We start from the raw sequence: 25,449 nt of genomic DNA on the forward strand, positions 1-25,449 counted from the left end.
TCTTTTATCCTGCATTTCAAATGTGAGAGTGTCTTTAGTTGGGATAGTCTCGAAGCCCAGAGAAGTCATTGCCAAGGGAAATACATTAATTTAGATTTATCAGGGGATTGTTCGCTGCTAGGTGAGTGAGGTACCAGGTAGTATCTTTAAGGCTGTCATGTAATTGTTTCCTTATAGAAAGTGATAAATTATCTATATAAGGTTCCCAAAGGGTCAAGAAACCTGTTACCTTCTTCTCAGTGGAAAGCATAGTTTCCATCCATTCCATTCTGAAAATAAAATTAAAATTTTGTAGAAATAATGGTATTTGTGGAGATGTGCTGTCTAGCCATCCCTGTAAAATGGTCTTACGGCCCGCAGCACTAAGGGTTAGTAGTAATTTTGTAGTATGCACAGTCATACGTTGATTGGAGGGAAATATTCCCAAGACCGCCCATTCTGGTGTGAATGGAACCTGATTTATCAATTTGGCCTCCTCATATCTGCGAATTAGGAGCCCAAAAATTGGACAAAAGGGCATGACCATAAGCAATGGAAAATATCGGCATTTGTCTGGTGGCATCTCAAGCATGTAGAGTTGTTAATGGCTCCCATTTGATAACATCTTAATGGAGAGACATATGTATAGTGGAATGTACTGTATTTAAAAACATTTCAACATACAGTACATGCTGGAAGATAATGTCTTCCTGGAAAATATCAATGCTCCAACATTGTTAAAGTAGGAAAATGTTTCAGCCAACTGGACATTCCTCACGATATTTTCGCATTGTCTAGTATGGGTCTCAAAAAATTATAATGAAGAGACAAGGCTTTTCTAGTAGGTACCACATATGTCAATACTGTGTCTAAGGTATTATTCAAATCCAATTTTGAAAAATGGCTTATAATGTGATTAATATAGAATCGCATTTGCAAGAATGCTAAAGGATACGGGGTAATCATTGCAAAATTATCTGACAGTTCTGAGTATGTTAAAGAACATTCTTTGTCTACAGACACAAGATTACGTATGGTGCAGATTCCTACTATTCTCCGCAGTGTAAAAGGATGTGCTGCCATGCCCTCCGAGAAGTTTGGGTTCCCAATGAGGGGTGTAGGGAGTAATATGGATTGAGACCTGCCTTGTGTCTTAAGATATGCCACAGCCTCCTTGTTGTCCATAGTAAGGGATTCAATTTAACCGAGGCAGTGCCAATCTCTTAAGTGTCTCAAAATCGCAGCATGGATACATACTACTATATCTGGTAAATTTATCCCCCCATTAAATTGTGGTTGCTGGAGTTTCCTCAGGGCAATTCTAGCCCTTCCGCCCCTCCAAATTAATCGTCTAATGAGCGTGGTAATTTGAGTTATATCAGATTTTGTCAATAGAATCGGAAGGGATTGAATTGAGTATAACAGCCGAGGGATTGCTACCATCTTTAGCAGATTAGCTCTACCCATGATTTAATATTATTACTGAACACCTGGATTGCTCTATCAATATTTAATTTATATAAGTTGTGTATATTGCGTGGAAGGAGAATTCCCAAGCATTGGCGGTTAAATGGTCAGGCCCAGGCTGGAGTTCTCCTATCTGTTCCTAGGGACATTGCAATAGACTTGTCCAGGTTAATATGAAGTCCTGAGAATTAACTTTATGATGAAATGTTCTGTAAGATAGTAGGAAGGGACTGTTCTGAATTACTAATGTATAGGAGATATCGTCAGCGAAAGCTGAGATCTTAATTTCCTGTGGACCCAATTTTATGCCCTGGAATGCCTGATCATAATTGAGCTTTCTTAACAAGGGATCTAAGGAAAGATTGAAAAGTAAAGGGGACAATGGGCATCCCTGGCATGTGCCTCTTTCCAGGAAGAATTTCTCTCCCACCAGTCCATTAACTAACAGTGAAGGTGATGGCATTTGGCAAAAGTATTGAATCAGACCAATGAACCCCTTATCAAAGGCTCTGCCCTCTAATACCCTGAACAAGTGAGACCACAGAACCGTGTCAAACGCCCGATTTATGTCTAAACTTAGGAGCATCCGGTCTTCACCGGATGGATCCCCCGCTATAATTACTGCTGCGATTGCCATGTGGATAGCTTTTATCACATGTCTTTCCTGGACAAAGCCAACCTGGTCTGTTAGAAGCAAAGGGAGGATGACCTGCAGCCTAGTGGCCATAATTGTTGTCAATAGTTTAAAGTCAACATTTAACAGACTAATTGGCCTATATGAGGTCATTAGTGTAGGGTCTTTATTTAGCTTGGGTAGAAGCATCACGTGTGCTTCATTAAAAGATGGGAATAATGTGCTATTGTTTTGTATCCCTCTGTATAATTATAATAGTGTTGTGGCTAATAAGGGTTGTAGTAGTTTGTAGTATTCCCCAGAGAAGCCATCTGGACCCGGCGATTTTCCCAGTGGAAGACCAGAAATAGCTTCATTGATCTCCTCTAGAGTAATGGCTCCTGCCAAGGCTTCTTTTTGATTTGAGTTTAGTTTAGAGAGCGTAATATCGTTAAAGAACTGAATTTGATTGTCAGGACTAAGTGGTGGGTTTTGAAAGAGGTTTGCAAAATAAGTGTGAAATAATTTCAAGATGTCTTTTGATTTAGTTACTATATTGCCAGTAGAGGGACTCCTTAAGGAAGTGATTGTATTTCTGGTATTGAATGGTTTAGACAATGATGCCAAGAATTTACCCGCTTTGTTTCCCCATTTATAATATTTAGGTTTAGTATACTGTAGGGAAGATTTGGCCTGTGTTGCCAAGTAAGTCTCTAGTAGCTGGTGGGATTGCTTATAAATGGCTAGGGAGTCTTCTGTGGGATATGCGGTATAAGCCCGAAGGGAATCAAGCATAGCCGCTCGCAGTGTCTCGTATTCTACTTTGGCTTCCTTTCTTTTTCGAGAGACATAACTTATGACGTGCCCCCTCATCACTGCTTTAGAAGTCTCCCAAAAAAAGGACTGGTCGGTCCCAAGAGTCCAAATTATCATCTACATAATTTGTCCAATGGTAGATCAGATATGATTTCAAATCCTCAGATTGTTTTAAGTTATGAGGGAAACGCCATAAGCGGTCTACATTGTGCATGTTAGGATAGGTTAGGGCCAGTGCGATCGGTGCGTGGTCAGAAATGATGATATCATGAATGTCCACCTGAGTGAGCTTATTTACCAGGTTATGGGTTTACTGTTTTATAACTTTTACTGCAATATTGTATGTATGAAATCTGAATATAATATATGGCTGCACAATGGCTGAATATAATATATGGCTGCACAAAAAAACAGGAAAATTGTTCTGAAATTACACAATTGTGCTTATACAGTATGTTAAATATTTCATTTGCAAGTACAATGCGTGTGTGGGGAGGGGGGCTGTGTATGTGTTTTTTTTTAACTTCTTTAATGTTAGTGAATACCAACGTAACACTCCTTTACTAGCACTGCATTTAGGTACAACATTTACACTGAGCCACATAAACTAATCAGCAATTAGCATTTTTCTCTCTTGTCCAAGTTGGATAATGAAAGCAAGAGTCTGATTGCTTTAGTTTAATGTACATTTTGCAACAATAGCAATTTTGCTAAATGAGCCATTACAAGTTGCTAGCACTTTTCCTTATATCAGCAATGTTTTTTCATTGAAGTAGAGGAGATACATTGCTGAACTATAGCAGGACATACCTCTGTATGTCTTTTTTACTGCTTAAAATAAACATCTCTGTCCTGTGTATACACACAAATCAGATCACGATTGCCTTGCTATTTGATCTGGATCAAATCGGGATCAAAACGCCTGGCAAGCAACACACATTCGATTTTGGCAATATATTACAGATCTGTACAATATAGTCAAACCTGCACAGTCTATTTTTCGATTTCAATGCCACAGTGCTGTGCATTGGGATCACATCGGGATCGAATCGGCATCGAATGCAGCTGAAAACTGTTCGATGTCTATTCAATTTTGATCCGATTTTGACTATATAGTGCTTAATTATAGTGTGGAATACTGCAGGTACTGGTAAAAGTGATCAACATCCATCCTAGCTGGCCGATTATGAACAAGAATGAACAAAAGGTTATATTTTAGATTTATTATTTATTGTGAGCCAGTATAAAGTAGGGTACACAGCAGAATGACCCTGATCGTGGGATGATTTCCTTGAAATTGTATGATGGTTGCACGATCTGTTGGAGCACGTGATCTGCACATGATCCTTACCCAATCCAATGTAGATGATGAATCTTTAGTGCAGCAGGTAAAGTCTGCAAAGTGACCAATCGACCGATGGGGATGTGCATTGGATCGGAATCGCATTGAAAACATGCCCAATTCTGCTTTTTTTCATGCAATTGGTCAAAATCGCATCAAAATTGGGGGAGTTGAGCCCAAATCGTTCTGGTGTGTACCCAGCATAAGACAATCCTTAGTGAAAACTATTGACTTGTTTACGTAGCACCCCAGTTACAAATATTGCTATTATTTATTTATTAACAGTCATTTATACAGCACACACATATCCCACAGCGCTTTACAGTGTATTTGAACATTCACATCAGTCCCTGCCCCAGTGGAGCTTACAATCTATATTCCCTACCACATGTACACACACACATTAATTATAGGGTTAATTTTGTTTCGAGACAATTAACCTACCTGTATATTTTTGGATTGTGGGAGGAAACCGGAGTACCCGGAGGAAACCCACGCAAGCACGGGGAGAATATACAAATTTTGCACCGTTAGGGCCATGGTAGGAATCAAACCCATGTCCTCAGTAGGATAACAATGATGCCATGGGCTGGGTAATTCTAGCAATACTTATGCAGTGTTTTTTCCCCCTGTTCACCATCTCCTGTATTAAAGTAAAGCAAGGTACACACCTAGGGCAAGATGTACTAAGCCTCAAAAAGTGATAAATTGCTCAACAGTAATGCCAAGCACATTTCATCATATAAAAATAAATACTATAGCTTATTATTTTATATGCTATAGCTATTAAGTACATTTTAATGAGTATTTATTACTAAAACAAAGTTTAATGCGTGCTTCCATAATTGACAGTATGACATGGCATTATACAGACAGTTTAATAAAACAAACACGCCGTAAGCCTTTGTACTGGTGACTATCACTGTGGGCAGACATAGATGTATGGTTATCCAGCATTCTCTATGCAGACATCATTATTGCTATGTCATTTGTATGGTTTATGCATAGTTTGCTCTGGGCAATTTTATTTTATGAGAATTATGCATTTACATTTTGCCTAAGTATTTGTTTTTATGGTCATTGCTGTTAATAGTGTTCACTGTTCATAATCTTCTGGTTCACATTGGAGGGAAAGTGTCATCCTCTGTGATTTCATTTTCCCAATGATCTCCACATATTGCTGTTCTGTGCCAAAGATAATGGTGCAGTAAATGTTCTATAAGCCAGTATGTGGATAGCTCATTTAGGGAATGTTATGAAGCGACTCCGGTTTTGATATATTGCAAGGTCTTTATTCCTTGTTTAGCTAAGCATTATTTATAGGAGAATTTAAATGTCTTACCTATTTGCCAGTCCCAAGGTACTTTTAACAACTCCTTGTGTTCCATTATTGCTCTGAAAGGAAATATATGTTTTCATTTTAGACACATTATAATCAGTCAATCTAAAATAGGATCAGTTCTAGAAATAACATGTCTACTCTCCCGGTGTACCTGGTATACAAAATGAATTATGGCTTGTTGTCCCTGAAATAATGTGTATAAAAAATGTATTAGTCACAGTTGCTGACCTGAACTTCCTACACAGAACCACACTGTATTGTTTATGGCAATAAAATAAGTGTTTCCTCTTAGGTTACTATTTTTGTTTGATGTTAAAAATTATTACCACTGGCTTGACTACAAACTAAATACAATAGTAAAATAAATGAGCACATTTTATTAAGGAATAATTAATAGCTAATAATAATTGAACTACTGAAACACTGATTAGGAAGATTAATCTCTAAGGATTTATACCACCATCCCATATCAGATGAGACATCACCTAATAAGAACTGTTTATAGTTTACAGTAAAACACTATGGGCAGTATTCAATGAGGCTGATTCGCCATGTTTTATGGCGATTTTGTGCTATTTTCGTGCTGTAAGGCGATTTTTTTTTGGACTAAAATGGTGAATCACCCTATTCAATGACCAGATGGCGAATACATTTCAAGGTTTTTATCGCCATGATTCACCGAGTAGCAATCGATATCTTTTTATGGTGAAGTGGAATGTGAACTTTTAAAATAAAGTGTTTTGTTTTTTACATTTGGTGTAAAAAAATCAGGAATTTTATTCTGAGGAGGGGCATGCTATTTTTATTCATGTGCTGTAAGCACATGAATATATATTTAATTAAAAAAATATATATATATTTTTTTTTTACACAGAGCAGCCAGCAGGGGGCCGGGAGCCGAGCCGCTCATTAGATATTCATATATTCACTGCACCCGATCATTACATATGCACGATCGGGTGTAGTGAATACCCGGTCCCCTGTTGGCTATCCCGGGGGGCAGCCTGTGCTGCCTGGCTCCCGGGGAGCCCACCTCCCCCCACAAACGTTCTGGGGGAGGCAGGGAGACTTCCATCTCCCTGCCTGCCGACGTCCTCAGGCACCCTGCGGCATCGCCGCAGGAGTTAAAATTCGCCGGTCAGGGGCAGTGAGCCCCTGACTCGTTGAATACTGGAGCGGCGAGGCTCCGAAACGCGGCGGGCAGTGGCGAATGTGCAGCGAATCCTAAACAGGATTCGCTGCACATCGTCAAAATTCTCATTGAATACTGCCCTATGAATGTATTTTCTGTTTGATTTTTTTTGTATATGATATGTCGCAGAGAAGTTCAAAGTAATGTGAATGTACCCTTCCGTTTGCTCTGTAAAACCCTGGATACGTAAATATATTTTAATATTTTCTATATCTCATGCGATTAGGAATTTCCATTCTTTTTCCATTGGTGTTTTCCAATTTGCTGCTCAGGGCACAGTGAGTTCTGTAGATAATATTCTGTTTCTGTCATGTTACAGGCTGGGTTTGAAAAATGAGAGGTACTGTAGGAGCTTATTGGCTGGTTGTTTACAGGGCCGGCGCTACCCACTCAGCGGCTCCTGCAGTGCAGGGAGGTGCCAGACTGAAGAGGCGCTCAAGCCTCTCCCTGCACTATCACTCTGCTTCTGCCGGGACACGGTGCCTCCTGTACTGAAAGCTCACTGAAAACTCACCTATTCATCAAAGCGTACCCTTCCACTGCATGAACCAGATGGTTCTCCGACCCCTTGCCTGTTTACATCCTGCTATCTAGCCACCACCCACTTGCTTGTAATCTGTCTGTCTCCCCTTCCTACTAGATTGTAAGCTCCTCAGTGCAGGGCCCTCTTCCCTCCTGTTGTCAAAGCCCACTTCTCTTCACATTTCACTCACAGCTCTCCTATACGCCAACAATCAGTGACCATCTTCGTCTGCATACTCATCTACATCATTGGCCTCAAGACTCTAGTTGTATGATGATTGAGTCCTCACTACTTACATTTAAGCTGTAATGTGTATTGAACTGTGGCACTCTTTATATGTACTCTATTTTTGTTATTTATTCAATGATATGCCAAGTTTTGTCTCCCTGTATTGTTCCTTTGTACGGCGCTGCGAAACACTTGTGGCGCCTTTATAAATAAAATTATAATAATAATAATAATAATACTGCGCCTGTCATACAACAACAACCAGAGCTGAATACCGCATTGGCTATCGCTTATTCGGATCTTCCCCACCGCGAGTGTCCCAGTTACCAGTATTTTCAGCAATAGCCTGGACACCGCTGGGGCAGCTGCAATGTTGCTGTGCTTTGCGCTGCCTGTGTTACATGTGCGGGACATGCCTGGAGCTACAGCTGGAGCATGGACAGCCCTGCTTTCTCTTCACTGCCTGGGGTAGGTGTACTGGGCTGGCTGCCACCAACCCCAAAACTGCTGGGAAAGGGGGGAGGGGTAGGTTGTCTGGTAATAAACACTTGCTGAGTACTTTCACCCTAGACCACCAGGGAAAGCAGAGTTATAATAGATAAACTGCTTATTTTAAAAGCAATTAAATATGCTTATCTAAAACCACACAAATTAAATGTAAGACATCAATATATATACAACATATGGTATTGCTGCTACTAAGCCCATTATGTGTTTTTTTCATTGTGCGCCTTCAGCAGTCATTGAGGGGGCAAATTTTTAGTTTGCAGGGGGGCGCCGAACACCCTAGCACCGGCCCTGGTTGTTTATCACTCTCCAATGTATCACTTTTCGAAGCTTGATTCATCTGGCCCTAAATGAGGTGTCTGGTTCTACGTTGCTTCTTGTTATGTAATGTATGTATGTATGTATGTATAACCTACAAATAATTGGCTTGTTTATTGATCAACTATATATAATTTGATACTTTTAGTTACTATACCTGACTATTATATGGGATGAAATTTAATATACTGTGATGTCTATGATGTTGGAGAATGTGTTGTGTTCAATGCCATTTTCTGCCACCAATACCTGTGGTTTATTTAAATTCATGTATATTGTTGATTCTAGTCACTATGGTGAGGGGTCAGCTGGTAGCGCGATTTGTGAATGTCACGCACAGCAGGTTGTTATGGTAATGATGCCGATGTGTGTGTGTGTGAGTCACTGGGAAGTGCCAGGGCGCTTGACCCGAATTTGGTGTCTGGATGCAAAAGGCGGCGGTATTTGTAAATATGCCAACGTTTATTACTATTGTTTATTGCCTGAAGAAGAGCATATATATATATCATATATCATCTCATTTTGGAGCTGTATACCCATCTATATTGTGGTCTTGACAAAGGGCCCTGTGAGGCTCGAAACGTCGACATACCGACATAAATATATGGTGACGTATTAAACCTTTTTTAATTGCATCCTGAAGAAAAAGTCTGGTGAGTGCTCTTTTATTGGACTGTTTATATATATATATATATATATATATATATATACACTCATCCACCGACGGCTTCAACGGACTTCTTTGAAATAAAACACTGCACACTCAAGTTGAGATTTGTCAGCTGACAAATCTCAACTTGAGTGTGCAGTGTTTTATTTCAAAGAAGTCCGTTGAAGCCGTAGGTGGATGTGTGTATATTGCCCCACAGGGGTTGACTGAGCTCCAGACGCAAGGTTGTATTGTATGCCTGAGAGTGCCGGCCGGAAGATAATTTATATATATATATATATATTGTGTGTGTGTGTGTATATACACTTTGTGTTCCAAACTAGCATAAGGTTCTTAAAGCCAATCACTGCCAGACAACATTAGCACTTGCTTAGCTTATTCCCGTGGCTGAGCATTGAAAAGAAAGAAAAATTTAAAGGAAATGTATTTTTCTTAAGGAAATTACAGTGCAATTCCACTTGGTTTAAACCTTTTGTGAGATAGTAGTTATATTTTTGCATTGTATTGTCATTTTATATTTTTCAACATTAGATGCAATTAACAAGAAGCAAGCTGTTTTTTTATTCATGAAATACTTTCTTTATATATGCATTCTTATTAACTGTTAGATGTATGTACATTTTCATTTATGTACTGTTCGTATGTACAGTACCAAAGCAGTGGCCGGACTACCTGCGGTGCAGTGGTGCTATGCGTCCACGCCCACTGCAATGATTGGGCTAGCAGCCTCCAGCCAGTGGCATTGTCAGCAGTGCTGTAATGAGTTAGACTAACTCTCTCTGACTAGGTCGACACTGCCAAAAGGTCGGCACAAGCTTATGGTCGACACAGGCAAGCTTGACAGTCAAAATGTCAAGTTTAAAATTTTTTCGGGTGTCTATATAATTGTACGCTCACTCGTCATGCTCACTGCACTCTGCACACTGTTATATTCCCACTCTATGCTCACTTGGTGCATGAAAAGTTTGAAAATCCACCTTTTTATTGAAAAAAATCAGGTGTCAATCTAGTCACTTTTAACCAATAGTGGTTTACCTAGACATTGTCTATCCACTGACTTCATACCGGACTGGACAGAGGAAAGGATTTCAGGAGGTACTCTGTGCTGGCTGGAGGAGAGGGAGAAGTGAAGGCCGGCCCCTCCCCTTCCTGAAACCAGAACTTTGGGTCCCGATCTCCCCCTTGCACACAGACAGGGGTATTTTTTTTTTCTTACCAAAGTGAGGGTTTTATAGAAATGGAGATGTTGCTCAAAGAAACCAATCAGATGATACGTATCATTAATCTAGCACCTTTTGTACTATAATAGCTAGAATCTGGTTGCTGTGTTCACTTAGTAAATATACCCCTCAGTGTGAATAGAAGCCAGCTGCCAGCATCTGATTAGAGGCAACATAGAGCCCGTAATGTTGTCACATATGAGACTAATTAAACATGTAAGTGTGCTGGTGCTGCCTTGGTGACAGTGGCGTAACAATGGTGAGGCAGACCCCGCGGCAGCTTGGAGGAGCAAGTGCTGGCGGGGTCTGTGGGGAGCAGGATGCTGCTGTGGCAAGTGGCAGGCGTGGGAGCTACCGCTTGCCTGCTTAAGCAGCAGAGAGTGGACTCTGTAGCCGTGCGCCTTCTTCCCTCCCGAGTGCACCACGGGCATAGACGTGTGCACGGGTTTGCACAGGCACACCCTAATGCTTACACCCATGCTATCCTATCGGTGCCAGATTTGTGTGGAGGATAGTGCTGCTGCTTCACCCCCGGGGCGCTCCTTCTGCTTGTGCTGACATGCTGCTGCTAGCATGCATCTAACTGAAGGGATGGCTCCTGGTGCTAGACTGTGGCACCCCTGTCCGCCTCCATACTGTAGGGGAACGGTATGTACCCCCGCCCTGCCTGACCGCGCTTCCTGGTCCTCACTTCCTCCCAGGCTGAGGGAACGCCAGCTCTCCTGCCCAGGTCCGCCTCCATCTCCTGCTCTCCCATCGGCTGTAGTTGCCTGCACACAGCCATGGCTCCCACATCACCTGATAAACACTGTGCTACCCCGCAGGACTGCTGCAGTGTGTTAATAAAAGGTCAGTCAGTCCAGCAGCTACTCCAGTGGGTCTTAATGGCTGTCCCCCAGCTGGAGCATGTGGGGGGCTGAGAAAGGGGGGAATCCCATGGAGGTTGGCAGTTAAAAGTTTAAATATTACTGCTGGAAATGTAGCATGTAGTAGTAAGGGGGATTTAGTGTGTAGTGTAGTGGTATAGTGCAGCATGTAGGGGGATGTAGTGTAGCATTTAGGGCAGGGATGTCCAAACTTTTTGCGACGAGGGCCAGATTTGGTGAAGTGTAAATGTGTGGGGGCCGACCATTCAGCCTGACATTCTTTGAATCATTAATCACATCAGAATGGTCCCCCACTCTGCCCCCATTCACTCTATGTCCCCCAGCCTGCCCCTTCACTGTATTTCCTCCAGCCTGCCCCCATTCACTTTATGTCCCCCCAGCCTGCCCCTCCTTCACTGTATGTCACCCATTCACTGTATGTTCCCCACTCTGCCCCATTCACTCTGTCCCCCAGCCTGCCCCTTTTCTTAATGTTCATCAGTGCCTCCATTCATTGTATGTCCCCAAGCCTGACCTTCCTTCACTGTATGACTCCCATTCACTGTATGACCCCCATTCACTATGTACCCCACTCTGCCCCCATTCACTCTATGTCCCCCAGCCTGCCCCTTCACTGTATTTCCTCCAGCCTGCCCCCATTCACTTTATGTCCCCCCAGCCTGCCCCTCCTTCACTGTATGTCACCCATTCACTGTATGTTCCCCACTCTGCCCCATTCACTCTGTCCCGCAGCCTGCCCCCTTTTCTTAATGTTCATCAGTACCTTTATTCATTGTATGTCCCCAAGCTTGACCCTCCTTCACTGTATGACTCCCATTCACTGTATGACCCCCATTCACTATGTACCCCACTCTGCCCCCATTCACTGTATGTCCCCCAGCCTGCCCCTGCTCCCCCTTCTCTTAATGTCCATCACTGCCTCCATATGTCCCCCAGCCTGACCCTCCTTCACTGTATGTCCCCCACTCTGCCCCCTCCCTTCTCTGTATGTTTCCCAGCCCCTTGTGTGAGCCAGAGGATGGAGAGGCAAAGCAGGAACTGCAAGGATAGGAGATGTTTGGGCTCTCGCTGCTACCCTCCTCCGCTCTGCATGTTACGGGAGCAAGCTTCCCCCTTGCTGCCCCCCTCTCCACACACTACTGTCACTGTGATTGTCGAGTAGGGTGATATACGATTGCAGCAGCAGGGGTAGGATGCATACTCACCCGAAAGATGCCAAACACATCTCACTGTGGCGGCCGGCACCTCCGCAGACAGCAAGGTAAAGGCAAGCTCGCCGGGGCCCCACCTTTAGTGTCCTGTGCTGTGCTTCCCACATCTGATGCTCTGCCCGCTTCCAGCTGGAGGCTGCGGGATGCTTGAAATGACAGCATGGGCCGCAATTGGCCCACGGGCCTGACTTTGGGCATGCCTGATTTAGGGTATTGGTATAGTGCAGCATGTAGTTATGTAGTGCAGGGGCCATGTGATTGAGATGATTGGCTCAAGAGACGGCGTCGCATTTCATATGGCCGGCGGTGCCGGAGGCCCTGTAGCTGAAGCTCTGTAAGTTCAGGAGGTACAGGCATGGTGTCTCTACTCTGAAGGGTGACACTTGGGTGCAGACAGCACCTTGCTAGTCAGAGCATCACGGAAGTCTCGTGGCCAGCAGCAGCGGTGGAGGTCAGCCCAGAATGTTGAGTCCACTGGGGCATTAATTGTAAAGGGAAATGATGGGGGCACTGGTGGAGCATTACAGTATGTGGCATAATGGGTAATGACCATTGCAATGTGTGGCAGAATGTGTAATGACAATTATGGTGTGTGGCATAATGTGTAATGACCATTACGGCGTGTGGTATAATGTGTAATGACCATTACGGTGTGTGGCATAATGTGTAATGACCATTACGGCGTGTGGCATAATGTGTAATGACTATTATGGTGTGTGGCATAATGTTTAATGACTATTATGGTGTGGCATAATGTGTAATGACCATTACAGTGTGTGTGGCAAGGCACATGCCTTGCGACGAGGCCACACACCCTTTCAAATGGACACACCATAGGTGTGCGCAAATTCTTTTATGTTATATCCGGTGATGTCAGCTGCCCGGCCCAGCATGTCCGTCATGGCCTCATTACCATGAGAACGCCCAGTGTTCTCATGGGAACGCCCATGGAATGCTGGGCGTTCCCATATGGTAATAGAGCCCCCCCCCCACACACGCCGTCTAGGCGTGGGTGCATGCACTCTACTTCTGCACATGCGCAGAAACGCTCTTATGCAGACGCGCAACATCGGTCCTCCGTGTGAATGCACGGAGGACCGACGCAATTAGAATAACCCTCATAGTGTAATAAATGTATGAGGAATGACATTTGCAATGTTCTGAGTTGAATCAAGTCCCAGTTCAGAATCACTTTGGGGCTCTAGGTGGAACAGAATAGAGTTCTGGCGTGGGTCTGTTGTCATTTCGGAACTTGGATTTAAAACCTGAACTCGAGTTCTGAATTGCATATAAACAGGACCAAATGACATGATTTAGCTGATTTTATAAATTTTTATCTACAGTATATAGATTTTATTTTTTATCAATGTTTCTTGATTTTAAAGAAAACCAAAACCCTTGGGGTTGGTTTTGCCAAAACTAAAACACAATGATGAATTAGAACCAACAGCAAAACACCGGGGTTTTTTCGCATCCCTACTTTTTATCCAATATTTTAATGTCAGGCTCCAAATAAAGTTAACACAGATATACATTTTGAGTGGTATGGAAATTAATATATTTCTATAAATCTAATAACAATCTTCTAATACAAAAGTACTGCTGTTATCACACATGCAATCATGTATAATACACTTCTTTAGTTGGAACAGTCATAATAATGTAAAACGTATCCTAATTTATTCCAATTAATTTTGTCACTGTTAATTTATTTGTGAACCTAAACAAAAGTGAATATATTAATATCTTGATGTGTCAGTTCATCTTTCTGTCTATCCATAAATGTAGAGTATGGTTCAAATATTATTTTTTTTTATACTCACAACTGTATACCGCTGAAGAAGGATCCAAAAAGTCCAATCATACCCAGTAGTTCAATTCGGCTAAGGTTCCTAACAATATATTCCTGGCATACACTAGAAATGCCATACAGAGTGGCACCTCCGAGAACCAAGACATCTCCAATTAGTTTACTATCTCCTAGATAAAAATCTGCAGACATAATAAAAAAATAAATAAAAAAAAATTAGAAAACAAAACCAGTCTCAAACATTAATTTCAACTGTTTCATTGTGGCTTACTGGATGATGAGCAATTGTACTGTATCGAAGCTGCCCTCTCACCTGTTCTATGGTAACAACTAACCTCAAGCTGCTCATATTGTTTTAATAAAACACAAGTAATGCTTCATTATCTAAACCATTGTAGTACATTTTAAATGTGACATGTTCACAGTATATGCCTCTGATTTTAGTTATCAAAATTAACAAAATACTTAAAACAAGCAGAATATATACAGTATATAACAAAGTAAAAGGTTGATAATTAGCATACTTTATCTCACCAAAAAATGTATAACCTTTGCGTAATAACATTTGGGCAGCACGTATGGTGTAATGGTTAGCATTACTGGGCGGGATTCTGTACAAATCGCGGCAAATTATGCAAATTATTGGGGTATTTTCACGCTTGTTCCGATGCGCTATCTCCTCCCTCTTCTCCGTATGCTATATTGTTTGCTGTAACGCTAGCAGTTAGCGTTACAGTGGTGTAGAATCAATATTTTTTCTTCTTCTGCGCATGCGCCGGACCAGAACAGGGCGGACATGCGCACTGGCCTGTGTCTGACGCCGCCTGTTAGTTATTAGATATGCAATTAAATAATATAATTAAAATGCCACCATGTGTGTGGCTACAGGCTGCAAAAGTCCCTCACACCTCAGGAGGCACATCTATCAAAAATATCACCTCAGATCAAACAGGAAATAGTTCATAACTACGAAAAAAAAAAGATCAAACACAATAAATGTATTAGTTCAAAGACATACAGAAGCAAGTATAAACTACATTAGCAAAATATATTTGAATTTGAGGACAACTACTCTACCTCTCTGCTAGCCAGAAGAGGCGAGGTACAATGCTACATTCAATAGCGCAGTGGGTCTTACAGCATAGGGTGCGCGCGCCTCTCCTGCACAAGTCTATGGGGAGAGCAGCGCGCACCGATAATCTAAAGAATGTGGAAGTGCTTCGAGAAGCACTAATCCGCCGGAGGTTATAGCATACAGAGAGGGGACCGCGGCGGTGAGTAATATAGCATCCCGCCCACTGCGTCATGGGTTCAATTCCCACCATGGCCCTAACTGGTGGAGTTTGTATATTCTCACCGTGCTTGCAAGGGCCATGCTCAACTTAGGAATTACTGGAGCAAACTCCGGCTGTGAAAAGTCAGCATGCTGCAATATTTACAATGGCTGCAGGAGGGCCCACCCTGCACAATTTTTTTTCAAAAGATACCCTGCAGCGTCCCGAGTTGGCAACAGCAGCACTGGGAAAATGGCGCAGAGGCCTATTTCCTGGTATTTCGTGCATGCACAGTAGACTCTGGGATGGCACTAGGTTATAATGTGCAGAGTCTACAGCGCTGCCGACTACAGTGGGTGGCCCAGACAGAGGGCCAGATGCGCTAAGCTTCAAAAGTGATAAAATGGAGAGTGATAAACAACCAGCCAATCAGCTCCTACTTGTCATGTCACAGACTGTGTTTGAAACATGTCAGGCAGGAGCTGATTGGTTGGTTGTTTATCACTCTCCATTTTATCACTTTTGAAGCTTAGTGCATCTGGCCCAGAGTCTGAGACCTTCTTCTCTCTACAAGTGCCCCTGGATGTATTCCTTCTATTTTCATGATGCAAAGTGCTTCAATAAATATATATTTTAAAAATAAACATCACTGCAATACAAGATATTCAGTAGCATTAAATAGATCACCAAGAACACAACTTACCTTCTTTTTGCTGCCTTCCCATAAGTACATCAGCTCCTGCCATGCACCCAATACCAAGGATACAGGCCACAGCACCAATGAAGTGTAAAACTTTATATCGGACCAGCAGGAAAAACCAGGACAGTAATAGAACCACAGGGATAACAAAACAATTGAGTAGCTGTAAAATAAGAAAAATGTTATGATTAGTACATCTACCAATATAATGACTAATATGAAATTAGAACAATGACACAATCTATTACTAATATAGAAAATGTACTCATGTTACATTTACCATCTGTTACCGAGTCAATATAGGGGTTATTTTGGTTCACTCTTTCGGACAAATTCCTTCTTAGATGGACAAAACCATGTGCACTGCAGGTGGGGCAGATTTTACTTGTGCAGAGAGAATTAGATTTGGGTGGGGTTTTACTTCAAAGTGAGATCTATATTGCAGTGTAAAAATAAAGCAGTCAGTATTTACCCTGCACAGAAACAAAATAACTCACACAAATCTAATTCTCTCTGCACATTTTACATCTAACCCCTGCAGTGCACATGATTTTGTCCATCTAAGAAGGATTTTGTCAGAAAGAGTGAACTAGAATAAGGTCCTATGACCTGTTGCACATTATTTTACTGTCAACTTTAGCGAACTGTCCAGCATCTTTTTCATGTGATGAGCAAAGCTGAATATTATATAGTATTACTAAATGTTGCATATTTTACCAGCATAATATAGCATTAAGGGGCAGATTTATTAATCTTGGAGAAGAGATAAACAGGAGATAAAGCGGAAAAAAGGTAAAAGGAGATAAAGCACCAGCCAATCAACTCCCAACTGTCTTTTTCAAACACAGCTGATCGGCTGGTGCTTTATCTCCTTTTACCTTTTCTCCGCTTTATCTCCAGTTTATCTCTTCTCCAAGATTAATAAATCTGCCCCTTAGTGTTTTGGATCAACGCAGAAATCCCAGTCCAACAATAAATACAATAAACACCAATAATGTATATATCCAATGTCCTTTATCATCTCCCTTAACCATCCAATCTCCATCTTCTATGACCCAGGAACACTGGGGTAGATGTTTGTAGCAGTGATAAGGGAGGAGAAGTGCGCCAGAGGAGAAGTGGCCCATGACAACTAATCAGCACTTATGTAACATCTATCATTTGCATAATATAAAATTATACAGAGCAGCTGATTGGTTGCCATGGGCCACTTCGCTGGCTCACTTGTCCTCCCTTATCACTGCCTCATACATCTACCCCACTGTGTGATTGTCAATTAAGACTTCCCCTGCATACCCCATAAAGAGTCTCTTAACTTCCTCTATTGTAAAGCGCAACGGAATATGCTGCGCTATATAAGAAACTGTTAATAATAAATAAATAAATAATTGATAACAGTAATGCACTCCTCATCTGTTGACCTCATTCTCACCTTGCAGCTCTTTAATCCAATCTCAACATTGCTGCCTGCCTCATTTTCCTTTCATGACACTGCACCTCTGCTGCCAGGGCCGGATTAAGAGCCTAATGGGCCTGGAGCTGGAAATGTTCAAAGACCTATTACTGTATGAGACGTAAAGGAGGTGATACCAATACCATGTAGGCATGTAGAACCCATACACTATGATAGGGCCTGATTAAAGGTTCCAGGTGCCCTAGGCTAATACACATGTAGGTCCCCTTGAGTGCTGGTATCGCATGTGTATGGACGCTCAGGGAGTCACCAGTAATACTGTCCATGTGCATGTAGTGAAGGTTATACAACTGGCATGTAGGATCTAATGCTTGTGACGTGTTAAGGAGACTTGGGCTTTAAACTGCCCAGCTGGCACTGTAGCACAACGTACATAAAGTAATGGTTCCATCAGTAAATAACATTGGTACAGCAATCTGGCAGCTGGCAGTCCCCTTAGAAATGCCCGCCCCCCCCCCCCTCCCCCACTGTACATTGGGATGGGTGATAGCTAAAAAGGATGAAATAAATTAGGCCTTAATTAAATCCCTGTCGTCTGCCAGCCCACCCAGTCCTGCCACCCTAGGATGTAGCCTAATCATGCATCCCACTGTCTCTCTACATATTTAAAAGTACAAAGATTGCATAAGTATGTGAAATAGGTGAGCAATTTGAATACTTACTGTATGATTTTTGGCCAACCTCTTGTCTGTCTGGTGATCCTTATTCTGTCATGATGTTGGACCTATTTTTATGTGGAGTCCTGGAGCTGCAGCTCCATCCACCCCATTGTTAATCTGGGCCTGTCTGATGCTGCCTTAAATTGGCCAGTCACTTAAATTAATCCCTGTAATATCCCAAATTAAGTTAAACTCCTCTCACTCCTCTACAAAGACTTAAACCACTTTTTCTTAACCATACATATCCAAACCTCATTTAATCACACACTGCCAATACCCACCTCTATTCCTCTAACATCTGGCTCCTCTCCACCTCCCTGATCACCAGTTCCCACTTCCCACTTCCTCCAGGCGGAATGTAGATAACATCCCAGCGGGTAGCATGCCGGCAATCAGAATACCAAGCTGAATTGCAACCATAAGACCAGTGTCCCGACATTGATGAGGATGCTGATGCTGGAATCCTGACTGCTGGCATCATGAGTGTAGGTAGACAGGGACTGTTAGAGCCAGGCCGGGATTGGGGGCTATGTTTTTGGTGGGTATGAGGGTTAGAGTTAGGCTGCAAGGAGGAAGGCTGAGGGTTAGGCACTTAGAGGTGGCTTAGGCAGTGGGATGCTGGAATTCAAGCTGTTGGCATCTTGAACGTCAGTATGAGGGGTGGGTTAGCAATAGTCAGAGGGGTGTTATGCTTAGGCTGTGGGGTGGGAGGTCTAGGCATCAGCAGTGGTGTCAGGAGGTTAGGATTTGGTAATAGGGAGTTTGGGTTAAGCTAAGAGGGGGGCATAGGTTTAGTCTGAGGGGAGGAATGGAAAGTGCTCCGGGGGGGGGACAGGGGAAAGGGGTTGGGATCATTTTGTCTACAGCATGATGGTCGACAGTCATTAGGTCGATATGGTTCTAGGTCAACATGGGTTTAGGTCGACATTGGAAAATGTCGACATGGTTCTAGGTCTAAAGGTCATTAGTTTGACAAGTCATTAGTTCGACAATGTCTAGGTCGACAGTGAAAAGGTCGACATTGGGTTTTTCACAAATGTTCTTCTGTGTTATCCAATCACCTCTAACTTTGATTCGCCTATACACTTTTTTCCAATCGTCCTGTGTCCAATGTCTGTGTTCTTTTGCCCATATTCTTTTTTTTTCTTTTATTGGTCAGTCTCAGATATAGCTTTTTCGTTGCCCCTCTGCCAGCAGCCCAAAGTCACCTCTTCACTGTAGACCTTGACACTCGCATTTTGTAGGTACCATTTTATGAAGCTGCTAGTTGAGGACCTGTGAGGCATCTATTTCTCAAACTAGAGACTCTAATGTACTTGTCTTCTTGCTCAGTTGTGCACCGGGGCCTCTCCCTTCTCTTTCTACTTTGGTTAGAGCCTGTTTGTGCTGTTCTGTGAAGGGTATAATACACACTGTTGTAGGAAATGTTCAGTTTCTTGGCAATTTCTTGCATGGAATAGCCTTCATTTCGAAGAACAAAAATAGAATGATCAATTTTACATGAAAGTTCTCTTTATCTGACCATTTTGAGAGTATAATCGAACCCACGAATGTGATTCTCCAAATACTCAACTAGCTCAAATGAAGGGCAGTTTTACAGCTGCGCTAATGGGCAAACCCATATTCAGCTGTGTTAATATAATTGCACAAGTGTTTTCAACGGTTTTCATTGTGTTTGGTAACATGATTACCAAACACAATGTATCATTAGGAAATGGGCCACTATACACCTATGTACATATTTCTTTATAGACCAGAAGTTTGTAGCTAGTATAGTCATTTACCACATTAACAATATAAAGAGGGTATTTCGGATTGACTTAATGTCATCTTCGCTGAAACAATCAGTGCTTTTCTTTAAAAAATAAGGAAATTTCAACACAACCTCAAATTTTTGAACGGTTGTTTTTGTTATGCTCATAAATTGTATATAATTGTCATAGCACCCAGGTACTACGGAAGCGTCTCTTAAATGAGCATGTACTATTATTTAAATATACTATCAATTCTCAATTTATAGTTGGCATCTTTCAAAAGTCCAATATTTTTTAAACTGTCTGGTATCAAAATATATGGATATTACTGCACATGGATGGATATATTATTCCGTCACACTTATTGTTATTCTGCTGTTTCGGATCCATAGCCCTGAATATATAAATATTTGTTCATCTAGAGGACCCACACAATGACAATTGAAAAATGAATACGGTCAGTTCAATCTCAGTTGTTAGAACTGTGTATAGAAGCAATTAGAGTGTAAAGGCTGCTATTTGGTATTTGTAGCCAGCGGCTTTGCTGCCAGATTTGGGGGTCTACTAAAAATGGACTTCAAACTACCTGGATAAAAGGCACTTTAATCAAAGAAACGCAGCTCACACCACCATAGCCGGATATGGTCCCATCAACAGGTCAAAAATTCTGTTTCATCTACAATAGCTGTGACATTTAACATAATACGGAATTTTCATTTGAAACTGGATTGATATCACTTTTTGAACTTGTACACTTGTGATTAATGATGATTCCCCTAAATCACTATAATAGAACATATTTAATTGGGCAAAAATGTGGTTAAAGTTATTAGTGCTATAATACCAGGATCAAGGCCAGATTAACAATGGGGCAGATGGGGCTGCAGCTCCAAGCCTACACAAAATCCCATATATGATGACTATTAAGGGCTTTTACCAAAAAAAAAAAAATTAATAGTAACTAGAGAAAGTTGCATATAATTTTGAAAGTAGATAAATGTGGGGTTTAGCTTTTGATCTGTCCTAATTATTATGCTGCGGAGAAGAAACAGGATACAGGAACACCAAATGAGAGAAGGAAGTAACAGATGGATAGCAGCACACAGTGCCAGGCAGGGCCAGCAAAGGTCTGTAAGAATGGGGATAACAACCAGCAGTTTCTGCAGCACCAAGAATGATTTGCAGGGGGCGACCGCATAGCACATGTAATTATGTACATAATGTACTGTATGGGCTGGATGGTTTCTCCAGTGATTGGCAGGGCTGAATAGTGGGTGCCTGGGAATCAGCATGCTTAAAACACTCCTAAACCCCTCCCTGGACTTTCTTTGGCTAGTTTCACAGGGGTCTGGGGGTGCAGTTAGTGTGTGATACATGCTGGTTCCAGGCCCCTGCATGATACCTGCTGTTTTCAGCGCTGCTGTTCCTTGGTGAAACCATCCAGCACATATATAACATATATTACTTACATGATCACATGTGCTAAGCGGTCAACCCCTGTGCTGAATCAGTCACACTGCTGCAGATCCCAGTGATAACCACACACACACACAACCTAAACAATATTACTATGGCTTATGTGCAGCCACATTTCTGCGCATGTGCATATGCCGGGTGTTTGAGGCCACTGTGAAAAGACTGTTTGCTGGGTGCATGCACCTAAGGCTGGGGCATGGGGCGGCAGCGGATAGTCGCGCCCAAGGAAACGCCCACTGTATCATGGGCATTCTCATGTAAATGCTGGGTGTTCCCATGGTAATTGGGCCGTGATGTCAATGGCTGGGGGCGGACAGCTGACATACAGGATGTCAGCTGCCCACCCACTTCCTCTCAAGGGTGCACGCAAATCTTAATGACCTGAGAGTCACTTAGATATGCGTGCATGTTCCACATCATTTGATGGTCGGCGACCACAGGCTGCGAATAGATGTTTATGTTAAACATCCATTCACAGGCCCTGCGTGCAAACATGCTGTGAGGGGGCGGGTATACCACCATTCACAGGGCGGGATCTGGTTGACTCGCAAGGGGGTCAATTTGCATCCACGTGAATCAACCAGAATAACCCCCACTGTGCGATTTGTGCTAACTTCTCTTCCGATATTGACTATATAGGAAGCTCAAATAGCACCTTAAGAAGGAAACAGGAGAACTTGAGAAGGTTCAGATGCGCTCGGGCCCATAAAAGGAAGAAAAATTAAATCATAATGAAAAGTCAGGATAATTGTGTTGTCAATGTACCAGGGCCATCAGTTCCTAATGGAAGAATGAAAGTTTCATGAGCATATGAAGGGGTTCCTTACTTTAAGATTAGCTGTGATATTATTTTATCACAGAGGGTCACAGTAAATGTATTAACAAAATTGTAAATGTATGGGAGGCATTTCTCACAGCAGACTGTATTTCTAGCTAAATGAGTACAGGATATTAAGGGGTAATTGGTCCATGGAATTTATCAGATTGCTTGTTTTTGTGTCAAAAAGAACACACTGGGAACAAAACAAAATTGCACACATGTTGGCTGCAATTACACTACATATAAAAAACTAAATAGGGATATTCGCCAAAACACCTAGTGGCCTATGCACCAACCCCTGCAGACCACCCCCGTCACCTGTGTCCAGGCAGCCTCTTGCTGTGCTTCCCAGATAACTGACCTTCTCCTCCTCCTTGCACATCTTCCTGGTGCAGGGAGGAGGAGACGGAGCCCAGCAGCAGCAGCTGTCTCGGGGACAGACGGAGAGGGGAGAGACACTGTGGACCTGCTCACCCCCCCCCCTGCCAGCTGCTTCGCAAAGAGTAGCTCTTAACTAAAGAGCTGCCCCTTGCAATACTAATCGCATATGTTAGAGTATCGCTGAGGTAGCCGTGGGGGGGGGGGGGGGTGGTGGTGGTAAGGGGCTGCAGATGGTAGTGCATCCTGGTCATTGGATCATTCCCACCAGGATGCTAACTGTGTGGTGTTTGCATATTCTCCCCACGCTTGCATGGGTTTCATCTGGGTACTCCGCTTTCCTTCCACAATGCAAAAAGATACTGGTAGGCTAATTGGTTCCAAACAAAATGAACTCTAGTGTGTGATTGTAAACTCTACTGGGGCAGATGTGAATACCCTAATATTCTCTGTACAGTGCAGCAGACTATGTATGTTCTATTTAATCTCATAATGTTATTAGGTACTTGTGTAGTTTCACGGCGCCAGCATGGCGCCGTGCATCTGAGTCCCCTGAGTCCTCACTTCGCTCGCCCATGCTGCGGGCTCGGTGGCTATCTAAAATCAACTCCATGCCAACATGGATAGGGGGTATGAACTATCCATGTTGGCATGGAGTTAAGTTAGTTTATTTTAGATAGTTTGCTGAGCGTAGAAACCGGCGCCGTGAAACTACACAAGTACCTGTTGTTATTATTATTATTATTATTATTATTAATAATAACTTCTCCCATATTCATCCACTTTTTCATATAGCTGCCATCATTATCAGTGTGCGCTTGTACAAGCCCTAAAAGTGATGTTTCTGAAATCATAGATTTCTGCACACACAGCTCAGAATATACCTGCTTATTCTTCTGACCACAGGATCCCTAATTATAGGAAGTAATCGGCTCATTCCCTGTCCATTGGATACAAATTGCCACAAGGTTGAAGGTTAGGCTTTCAACATCAGCCACTCCCTCAGTTGGCACACAGGATCACCCATTGCCGAACAAATGTGGACTCTATCATCTTTGGGACTACAACACTGTGGACAGTGCAGGTCACATCATTACCCCAATTGGGGCCCACCTCCACACGTGAGATCTGGTCTTAAAGCCAAGTCATTGGTTATTATTGATTTTATTTGCATGGTTTTACATACAATGTTGTATATTTATGCATGTTGATTTGTACATCACATGTAATTTTGAAGTGTCCTATGAATTTAATACTAAATATATACTTTTTAATTTTGATTCACTCATCATTAAGTAAGAGGGTGATAGCTTGATACCCAATTAACGAGACCCTTTGTGCATTCATGGAACTGAATATCGGCTCTATGACATGAGAGATGATATGGTCCAAAGAGGAATGTAGTTTGTCCTTGATGCAGACTGAAAGGCCTTGGCAAAGAGAGGCCTTTAATTGTTGTTTAACTGCAATTAGCAATGTTTCAGTACTGTACAATATATTGGCTTGTAGTATAGGAGCATTGGCATTGCTGCTTTCTTGTTTTATGTCTTATCTTTGCAGAATATCAGATAATACTGATTGCACTCCAGTAATTTATATTCCCAGTTACCACCCAGTTACTGTACATCCATTCAGTTGAAAGCCAATGGTAAAGCACAACAGAATATACTGGTGTTACAGAAGTAAATAAATGTGACATAACCTGCGGTGCAGATGACTGTGAATGGTGTATAGATGCATGCCTTTGACTATAGAGCATGCACACTGAAAACATTGCAAAGCCCATCAGCTAAGCTAACTTCCACGCAACTCTGCATCAGCCCACTGTATCTTACAGCATTATAACCAAGATCTTGCAGCCTTCTACCATCTTCTTGCAGTACCAGTCTAGCCTTTTCTCTATACCATCTTCCACAACAATGTATAACCGTATATATATATTCTTACAAGATACGGCTAAATAATCACTCACGTCACCATTTGTAACTTACCAATTATGTTGCTTTATAACTAATCTTGGTACATCTATTGAAGTAGCTTGCATTATGCCCCCTCTGACTGACCTCCTTTTACTTAAATCCTTCTGAAAATTGTTTGTTGAACTTGAGTGGGTATTGTAAATCTTTGCAAATGCTCTGATACTACAAGCCAATATATCGTACAGTACTGAAACATTGCTAATTGCAGTTAAACAACAATTAATGGCCTCTTTTTGCCAAGGCCTTTCAGTCTGCATCAAGGACAAACTGGATTCCTGAAACTACATTCCTCTTTGGACCATATCATCTCTCATGTGATAGAGCCGATATTCAGTTCCATGAATGCACAAGGGTCTCCTTAAATGGGTATCGAGCTATCACTATGCTTCCAAGAATCTAGGTTTCCTAGGAATAGGTGATGCAGTTTTCTCCTCCGAATATTTCATGATAAAAATTTATATTTATATTTTGTGACTTTTGCAGACTGTGTTTGGGAAATAACAAGACCAAATTGATATAGAGGATGACAAGTTGGGTACAACTTTCTGTACTCTCCCTTTTATGATTCCAACCAATTTGTGTTATCTAGCTATCCAACTCAGGGCCGCCGACAGGGGGTGCTGTGGGTACAGCTGTCCCGGGCCCCGGCCTCTGGAAGGGCCTGGGCAGCTCATTTTGCCCACTGCAACCTCCCTGACTACCTATGCTGTGCTGCCTGTGCTGCGCTCGGTGCACTGAGCGTAGCACAGGCTTCTTCAATGCAGGATGCCGGTGGCTAATTAAAATGCTGCACCGGATTTTGAGTCAATG

General features: G+C 42.3%; 2 protein-coding genes across 3 annotated transcripts in view; one reads left to right on the top strand and one right to left on the bottom strand.

The window, feature by feature from the left end:
* Positions 1 to 25,449, top strand: part of LOC146063912 (uncharacterized) — a 152,667-nt gene that overhangs the window by 48,776 nt on the left and 78,442 nt on the right. The gene's annotated exons all lie outside the window — the stretch shown is intronic.
* The window catches only part of SLC35F1 (solute carrier family 35 member F1), a 298,410-nt gene that overhangs the window by 21,476 nt on the left and 251,485 nt on the right, over positions 1 to 25,449 (bottom strand). The window contains exons 4-6 of the mRNA XM_083176820.1: positions 16,103 to 16,262; positions 14,139 to 14,307; positions 5,560 to 5,612 (exon numbers count right to left, since the gene is read on the bottom strand). Of these exons, the coding sequence (XP_083032946.1) occupies positions 5,560 to 5,612; positions 14,139 to 14,307; positions 16,103 to 16,262 (382 nt within the window). The remainder of the gene's footprint in view (positions 1 to 5,559; positions 5,613 to 14,138; positions 14,308 to 16,102; positions 16,263 to 25,449) is intronic.

This window comes from Crinia signifera, chromosome 3 (assembly GCF_055691185.1).
Source record: "Crinia signifera chromosome 3, ASM5569118v1, whole genome shotgun sequence".
Lineage (NCBI taxonomy): Eukaryota > Metazoa > Chordata > Amphibia > Anura > Myobatrachidae > Crinia > Crinia signifera.